The 9,597-nt window shown below is 42.7% G+C and overlaps 1 protein-coding gene across 1 annotated transcript in view; it reads right to left on the bottom strand.

Annotated features, from left to right (window-relative positions):
- Positions 1 to 214: 214 nt before the first annotated feature.
- The window catches only part of LOC108580322 (cell adhesion molecule 2-like), a 35,851-nt gene continuing 26,468 nt past the window's right edge, over positions 215 to 9,597 (bottom strand). Inside the window, exons 3-5 of the mRNA XM_017944049.1 lie at positions 5,273 to 5,501; positions 3,595 to 3,894; positions 215 to 315 (exon numbers count right to left, since the gene is read on the bottom strand). Of these exons, the coding sequence (XP_017799538.1) occupies positions 215 to 315; positions 3,595 to 3,894; positions 5,273 to 5,501 (630 nt within the window). The remainder of the gene's footprint in view (positions 316 to 3,594; positions 3,895 to 5,272; positions 5,502 to 9,597) is intronic.

The raw sequence follows: 9,597 nt of genomic DNA on the forward strand, positions 1-9,597 counted from the left end.
TCCGTTCGTGTACACACACACACACGTGGGTACGTACACACCACGGTTTCGCTTGAAATTTTCTAGGTCGGACCGTCGATTATTTTTTTCGGCTGAACACGGTAGCGTGATCTTGACGAGAAACGTACCCCAACAGACTCGAGACAGTTGGCCTAAGCGAGGCGGCGTTTTACGGCGATGCTCGTTCGTGTTTCTTCATTCTCGTGTCGACGTTTTACACCGAGGATATGTACAAAATGATCAGAGACACCAAAAGGCAGCTCGAGGATAAAATAGGTCCCGCTGTGCCGGTCTGCATCGCCTCTGGTCGCTCGCCTGTAACAGAAAGCCATCTCGTTCTGTATTTTCTAATCCACTTTCGGGTCTCCTTTGTTTGTTTATCGCCAGCCACGGTTCTTGTTATTACCGTCGGGCTGGGACACGCGTATAGTGTAGTACAACGCGGAACAATGCTTTGATCAATCTCGTAAACGCTATGCAGCCGAACTACGAGCTTTCCTGATAAATTAATATCGAAAGTTCCCGGATTCCTGAAAGTCAACCTGTGGCGAGTAATCGGGGATGAAAAGCCCTTGATTATACTCTAATACATATAACGCGCGCGGTTCACTTCCAAGAATCCCAATGTGGCTTATCAGAAATAATGGGATTTGTGAGGTTCGACGATTAAGCAGAGAATATCAATTAATCAAAATTTCCTAACTATCGCGATAAAATTTATCTGTCGAATTACAAAAGAAATTCAACTTTTCTCCACCGAATCTCTCTATTCCATGGAAGTTTTTCTACAGCCGGTTCATCCGAGATGCAAAGAAGCGAGCAATGGGGGAAAATAAATTTTTCCACGATAGACGAGCTGGTATTTTAGAGGTAAAACTTGGCGGGATTTTTTGCGTTTGCGCGGAGCAAAATATGCCAGGACGTAGCAAAGAGTTGTCTAAATCATTCATCTCAGTCGCGGAACCGCATCGCGCCGTTTTAATCAAAGCTAAAGGCGTCTTCGGGAAAGAGAGGAGAATCCAGCGGAGGCAGCGTGGCCGCGCAATAGAGAACGAGTTTCGAAAGTTAGAACGGCCCTCGTAAAAATATCTGTTCAACGTTCCAAGCGAGACTTCTTTTTTTCTCTCTCTCTCTCTCTCCTCAACGAGCGATATTTCTTTGACCGGTAGCAGGAGTTTCGAAAGGCTTGAAAACCGTGTCGAAGTTCCGTTCGGTTGCTTCTCTTTCTTCGTTAAACGTCGCTCGGCAGTATTTTATGCGACGGATTGAAATGCAATTTCCGCTCGATTTCGACATCCTAAGAATCCCTCGAATTGGCGCCGGCGTTTCCGCTGGAATCCGCGTAATTTACATGGACAGAAATTTGTCGGCCAAAGATCGACGTCCCCTTATTGTCTGTCGTGAATCGATTTAGGCTTCGACAGGAACCTGAACAACAACCGATTCCATCGATCGACGAAGTATTAGGTCATCCCGTAGGTAATGTCGCATTAGAAGCCTAGTTTCAATACTAAAGTAATAGCAGTCGATCGTTGTTTCCAATTTTCAGGCAATTTTATACTTAATCCCCTTTTCATAAGAATTCCTATCATTTGGATTAAAAAAAGTGATCTAATGTTAACTTTAAGAGTGGAATGTAGTCTTCAAGATTTTCTGTCATTTAAAAACGTTTTCTAGCGAACGAAATAGATGGTAATCCAATGGCGCTAAGTCAGGAGAATATAGTAGATGTGGTATTAACCTTTAACACTCGGCGGGCTTTTAATTACAATAGATTGTGACATTATTTTGTAATAATAAAATTTCTTAATAAACGTCATTTATTACCCCTTTTACGTTTATTTTAATATTATATGTTAATTTTTTGATAAGTCTGAACCCTTTACGGTCCGAATAGTCTAGTTAGTCCGCAATCATTTGGGCCAGTGTGCGGCAGTACCGCGTAATTTACCTTTATTTCAATATTTCAGCGTAATGTCAGTTGTAAAATATTAAGTTTCAGTGTAATATTGATGCATAAAGAATGGTTTATTATCGTGTATAATTTATAATTTATCTGAAGGCAAAAGTTCCTAATATTAATATTATATCCGAGTTGCTGTATAGCCATAAAATATACCGAGTGTTAAAAGTTCATTCCCACTTCGAATTGTTGAATTTCTTCTATTTCTGTATTCCACGTGTCCGAACGTCGAGCCAAGATAACAAGCAACGTTACTTACGAGATCACCAAATATTTACGTCGCTGTTAACTTCCACAGAAGAGGAATGTGTGCAAATATTTGGTAAAAAATATGAACTCTGCGCCAAATTTTCGTGAAAAAATGATGAAAAGCGTGGAATACGTATTAACACATACGCATTTCGCTAAAATATGGGCATCACTACTTGTTTCGTCCGGAAATTCGTGATATGCCCTCGCATGATTGCGTTTGAGTGAAAAACACGAACGAATCACAGACATTTTTCCTGGGAATTTCTGTTTTCAAAAGTGCAGTCACTGAAAATTTCGAAAAATTTCAGCGAATATTGCATTAACAGAACTGTTTCCGAGGGAGGCGCGCGTATTATCGAACGAACGACGAACGCGATGGTAAACATTCTCGCCATGTCGAAGCTCGTTTGCTCTACGTTGCTCCGAGAGACTCGTTGAATAAACATGCAAAACTTGGCGACTGCGTAATTACCAAGTTCCGATAGGACGATTGCGCGAGGGTCCCAGATGCCTGCGAAATCTGGGAAGAGGACAGGTGCGTGTGATACCGAAATTTTCCTACCGCTTTGCGTCTGGCGAATTAAGCCGCGAGAAAATGAACGGGTTAAGAAAACACTCTACGGAACTGGTTTATGCAAAATTTCTAAGCGACGTTTCGCGGAATTTCAACCAGGTCGGAGTCTTCGTCGAAAAAAAGGAAGGATTGTTTTCTACATTTTTAATGCTTTATATTCAGCCGTAAAGCTACGTTTCAGTCGAAAACCGGCGCAGAGTGCTCTCTACATTTGGTAACAGGTAGACGACCTGTGCACGTTTTTACTATAGCCAGCACGTTGCGGAATTATTTTGCCCGTGTTTTTATTACTCGCTTGCAAATCGTCGCGAACGTTTCGCTCGAGAAAGACCCCGAACCGTAAATAACCGAGCGAGTTGTAAAAACTTGAAACCGTTCGTTTGCAAAGTGTTATTCTTTTTGGGGACATGCTCGATGCGTGCCGGGGATCGATTGAAATATGTCACACGCGAGAATGTATCAAAACCACGAGGATATAAAAAGAAAATCAACCTTTCGCTTTTACCCCATGTCCTGGTTTTACGTGTTTTTTCTTTCTTTTTTTCAAATGGATCCAGTGATCTACATAGCGCGGAGAAGTATCAGAAGATTCCCTATGCTTTTAACGAAACACGATCGAACCTTTGTTTCTCGAAGGAAAACACAGGACGAGAAAGTTTGTCGAAAAGATTGGAACTGGTTCTCGTGAATTCTCCAACTATGCAGAAACTTTCATAGTTTCCATCGACTTGTATCAATTGGACCGATGTTCCTTGTTAGTTTACCAAGATTGGAAGATTACGTAATCGCGCGTGTAAACACTCACCATTTAGGACATGAACTTTGATGGACGCCGTATTGGCGTTGCTGGGCTGGCAGCTGTACTCCCCGGAGTCCGAAGGTTGCGCCGTCTGGATAAGGAGCCAAGAGGTGGTGACGTCGCCACCCTTTTCGGTTATCACCGAGACGCCGCCCCTGGGACTGTCGTAGCTCAACACGTTCTCATTGTAGTACCAAAAGATGTAGGCTGGCGGCTCCGAACTGAAGTGTATGGCGCACGTCAGGTTTATCGTGCTACCAGCGCCCACGTACAGATCTGGACCTCCGAGTATCGTCGCTGTTGGTACTGCGATAAAGAATGACACTCTTTTTTTCCCTTTTCTTTCTGTCCCTTTGTTCGCCGTTCACGCCCATCCACAATTTCACGTCTACGCGATACCGGGTGTCCTCTATCTCGAGGTGCACAAAGATTTACCGGTGAATTTCCTTTTTCATCGTAGACACTCCAGAGAGAGAGTTTGAACATTTTGGATGATATTTTATTCAGAAGGAATGTGAATTTTGCTATTGGAAAATAAGTTGTACAGGGTGGCTCGGCTAAGATTGAACATCGAAGTATCTTCTTTGTTTTTAATGGTGTTAGAAATGTTTGAAGTAAAATTTGAACGGTTTCGAAGACGGAATACCGAAGGAAGGAAAATTTTTTATTTTCCGGTACTTTTTCTATTTTGCAAGAAAGTATATATTTTCTTCTGCTGCAGCTTGCGGAGAAATGTTAACACTTTACCGACCGGAAGCCTATTAATCGGCTTTTCGCTGCCGACGCTTACCGCTCTTTAACGTTATTAAGCTTAATTTCCCTGTAATAAGAGAAAGCGAACGATTTAGTAGGCACGCCCACGAATTTTAATTGAAAATTTGTACAGCTGTAAGAATAAGCTCCTGTATTCCCGCATGATAGTAAAGACGGAGCCCGAAAAGAGTTGAAATGATGATCATGCACACCAAAAAACTGATCAAATACCTTCATAGTGTCTATTTGCGATGCTCCTCTTTTGAAACCGTTCGAACTGTGTTCGAAACACGTCTGATATCGTTAAAAATAAAGGAGATAAGTGAGACACCCTGTATATACCCGAGTATCGTGTCTACCCGGAAGTTGGAATTCTATGAGAACTAGTCTCGCGCGAGGAACGATTCCCGACGGAGGGGATGGAGGTTGCTTTAGCGATCCGCGGTAACTAATGAGCCGAAGCCTGTTATCAGAGCCCAAGGTTATTGTAATTGAAATAATGAGGCCGGCCACGATGGTATCGCGCTCTCCAGAATTAGGTTCGCAAGTTTCTCTCTCCAGGGCGACGTTAATGGACACCTCGATAGGTCGTCGTGCGGTCGAGTAACACATCCGGATCATTATATTTTATGAAACGCTTTCGAGAGCAATCGACGAACCGGGCAACCGTGCACGGAGAAGAGCGTGACTTTTCACGATGACGATTGCACTCGATACTCGAGTGAAAACGAACGGTGTAGAAATGCAATAAAGAACGATGGATTTGCTTTTCTTATTTCAAAATTCGGTTCGATTCGTGGACGAATCGAGAGACTTCTGACACAGGTGAGAATTCGGTGTACGTACTTAGTTAGAGAAAATTAAAAAGGTATCTTTAGGTACGTGGTGAGAATGTAAAAAAGTTCGTGGAGCATAATTTAATCGAACTTACCGACGACGTTTAAGCGAAATTGGTGTGACTTGACGGGAATCGTGGAGATCTGACATTCGTAGAGTCCCTGGTCTCTCTTCTGCGCCCATTTTATGCAAACAGTCCATTCAGACCACTCGCTATTTTGGCCCGTATTTTGTCTGTGAAGCGCCTGGAATCGTTGATCGCTCGTATAGGTATATGCGCCTGCCGTTAAAATGTGAATGTCCCTGTGCCTGACCCAGGATACCTTGGCAAACGGAATTTCAAAGAGGAGTCAATGATGGTTATCAGAGGAGATCGAGCAAGGCTGCTTTGAACAGTATCACACGGCTGATCGTTAAATGAATTCGCTCGTACTTTCTTTCTCTCTCTGTGGAAAACTTTAAACGATTTCTTTCCAATTCTTTCCCCCAGTTATTCCGAACTTTCGAACAAATTTCACGAAAGTGTATAAAAATGAAATATTATCTCGTGTCAATTACAAAGTGAAAAATGGCAGACACCTATTCCATCGCTTGGCGATCTATTAAAGTAACGAATCGGCGAGATAAATCACCGCGGGGGTTTCTGCCGCTGAATATTGCATCTAATAAAGCGAAGCTTCGAAAGTTTGGAAAAATCTCGAAAAAATCCACGAAAATCTGCCGGAGGGGCTACGAACGTCGCCACCGGATCAATATTTCAAGTTCCGTCGCGTTAAATATTTCAAGAAGCCGGGGCGCGAGCCTCCGTCATCTACAAACATTCTGCGGGAACCGCGTATAATGCATAATTTGTTTCGACGAAGGAGACATTTAAACTTCGGCTACGGTGAACTTTGACGTCTACGGGGACGAGGACGGTAATTTCATCAGTCGGTGTATATGTTCACCGGCATCAGAGCAGCCCTTACTACTATCAACGAGAAAGTAATCTGGTAAACTCTGGGGGAAGTCTGCGGAGACATTGCCAGAGTGACTTCCGTCATAGGGCAGCGAGTTAACAAAACGGAAGTACCGAATCGACCGGCGTTCGTCCGTTTCCGTATTTACGGCCAGCCAAAAAGCTGACGAAACTTACGATAAAATACGGAAAATTTCTCCGTCAGACTTTCCCCAAGATCCATCGTTTCGCAGGAAAGAGAGTTTCGTGGTAGCTGGAGTGCAGTTGCTGTTTTCAGATATGCTTCGAGAGATCGCGGATAAATTCTCTTCGAAAGCGATTCAACTCGAAAAAGGTCCTCTCTCGATGATTTCGGAAAGTTACTTAAGCTATTCATTTTGAAACAAACGTAACTTCGTTGAAATTCAAGATTTTCGTTGAAAATAATTTTGTAACTACAATCTTCGACACACTTTTGCTAAGAAAAATCCGAATTTCTGAGAGAAAGGAAGGCGCAAATGAATCTCCCCGATCGAAACCTAGGAAAAATATGCTCACAGTGTTTGCTGACTTGATAATTTCCATACTCAAGAACAATTTAGGAAACAGGAGGATATTAAAAACATTTCTCTCGAGGAAATTCGAATTTTTATATACGTGAAATTAGTGCTCTCGTAATACGTTGGCAAAAGATTTCATTGAAAGTAATTTTATAATTATAATTTTCGGCACACTTTTGCCATTAATTCCGCGTGCATAAAAATCGGAATTTCTGAGAGAAAGGAAGGCGCAAATGAATCTCCCCGATCGAAACCTAGGAAAAATATGCTGGAATTTCTGAGAGAAAGGAAGGCGCAAATGAATCTCCCCGATCGAAACCCAGGAAAAATATGCTCACAGTGTTTGCTGACTTGATAATTTCCGTACTCAAGAACAATTTAGGAAACAGGAGTCTTTCAGCAGTTTCTTTTCTCGAGGAAATTCGAATTTTTATATACGTGAAATTAGTGCTCTCGTAATACTTTGGCAAAAGGCAAAAGCAATTTAGGAAACAGGAGTCTTTCAGCAGTTTCTTTTCTCGAGGAAATTCGAATTTTTATATACGTGAAATTAGTGCTCTCGTAATACTTTGGCAAGAGTGAAAATTATTTCAAATTTTAATGGAATTACATTTTTCCCAAAAATGAACGGCTTAAAACCGCGAGAATTTTCGGGCTGACCTAATAATGGTAATAATGAGGGATTCAAGTATGGTACTCGTGAGAATGATGGAGGAAATCTGGTCAATTTAAGCACATTTATAATCTTTCCACCAGCGTTGCATTTTTCACGATATAATCCCTACGTAATCTCCGCGAGCCAGTCGAGTCGAATGGGCCAGAGAGTCCGAGGCAATGTAGAAGGAATTATTTCGTAGGCTATTGGCGCGAGAAATTGACTTTTCCGACGGAGTACTTTATTAGCAGCGCAAAAGGGAAAAGGTAATCGGATGATCGATTCATCCGGCTGCGTGATCCGAATCGCTTCGGAATGTAGTCAGGCCGAGGCATACCTTTCCAGTTCGTGTTTAATCGGACATTAATAAAGGTCTCCGTTGATTTTTCCGTCTTACTGCTGCCTCCAGTACCGATCAATCGAATATTCCTTTAATTTCTCCCGCGAATCGAACGAGAGACAAGAATGTTTCAAAGGAACTTTAACAAACTTTCCCACCACTTCGGCAAGTGTAGAAAAGTTTAACGTGTACGTTCGAACACCTTTAATCCAATGCAGAAGTGTGTATATACACAGCTCTCCCCTCTTATTACGACTCGGTTGCTAAAAAGCTGACGTTTGCGCGAAAACTTGCCTCGTAAAACGCGTGGAAGCACGACCAGACATAAACAATGAATTTTATTGGTTCGTCGACCTGACCGCGTGCTCGGCTCCTAACAAAAAGCCCGGTGCAATAGCCGTCGCAACAACGCCAGGCATTAATAATCGTTGCTGGAAAGTTTTGCACAGTGCGCATGTCACGTTGCGGGGAAACTCACTGAAAGCTTATGAATCCTCGATATATCTACCCGTAATTCATCCCTCAATGTAAGCCGGAAAAGGCAGCTGTCTCCAGCGACTTTGACTATGTGTGTGTGTGTGCGCGCATTGGAGCTCGTGCAATGGTACCACTTAGCGTATTTACTTGAAGAAGTTTACGTTTCGTAGCGTCTGGCGAGGCAGCGACTACTGGCTGGTTACTGCATCACAGGAACAGAAGCAGTTTAGCGCTTCCGAACTTAGCCATCGAAATGTCGAGGACACCGAGGGAGCTGAAACTACGTAGGAACACGTCCAAAATGATGAATGCCGAACGTTAAGCAAAACTGCTGCGCGCGTAACTGCAAATGGACCCTCGTATTGTCTGCTATGCGAACCACCAACGGCTCCTTTCCACGTTCAGACGATTATTCGTTTTTCTCTTGCCTGTCAGAATGTAGTTCACCGAAGAAATATAGCCAGATGGTAAATCCTGCAGCATCGATTGATGAAATAACAGCCAAGGTTCTATGTATACGACGCGCAATTTGTTACTTAAAACCTTACTCCGCGATCTAGCAGAGATATGAGGGTGAGTCGATAAATAAGTTAAACCCTCTCTCTCTCTCTCTCTCTCTAAAAAAAAGAAATACGAACAAACGAGAGAAAATTCTCTTTTATTATCAACGTAAAAACAGCCAGCTACTACTTCTCTCTGTGCAAACACTTGTAACGAGGAATCTATTTTCGAATTTTTCCTACTCGACAAATTTGCATCCGATTTCACGTGACAGTTTTAACTGGTGCAACCGAGAGGAGTGAAAAATTAGGAATGCAGGATTGGGGGAAAAGTGAAAAATTTATAAACTGGAGGAAATTTTGAAAAAGCCAAGAAAAAGAGACGGGTGAAGGGTTCGTTTGTGAGGTGAATTTTTCCTCGAGTTAATTTATTCCATTGCTTTATAGCAGAGTATACACCTTTCTACTGAATTTTTCGGATCATTCTCTTTTTACGGCTGTTCATAGACGTTTCAACGTTTCGCAATAAGCAAAAGGGTTGATTGTTCCTCCCTTAGGCGTAAATGGAAAATATCGGGGCAGGTGTAACTTACTTATCGACTCGCGTTGCAATTGAAACCAGCTTCGTATCTATAGGGAAGACAGTGTTCGTTGGCGAACGAAACGAGGAGGCAAAAGTGTTTCGAGCGGGGTGCAAAGTTGCGAGAATCACGTATCGAGGAAATCCGTGTGACCTAGCAATTCGGACGTGCGTCAGGCAAATGGAATTTCACGGCTGACGCGATGCAACTAATGAAATTAAGGTACGTCGCCCCTCGACTGTATAATGAATTTACTTAATACGGTTTACACACTCCGAAATACCGAAATTGAACGGGAGCCCTGTTTCCACGCAGCGATCCCGTTTCCCATCCACCACGATCTCTCCTTCTTTCCTCCGGCTGTGTAAT

The sequence above is a fragment of the Habropoda laboriosa genome, unplaced genomic scaffold (genome assembly GCF_001263275.1).
Source record: "Habropoda laboriosa isolate 0110345459 unplaced genomic scaffold, ASM126327v1 scaffold9, whole genome shotgun sequence".
Taxonomy (NCBI): domain Eukaryota; kingdom Metazoa; phylum Arthropoda; class Insecta; order Hymenoptera; family Apidae; genus Habropoda; species Habropoda laboriosa.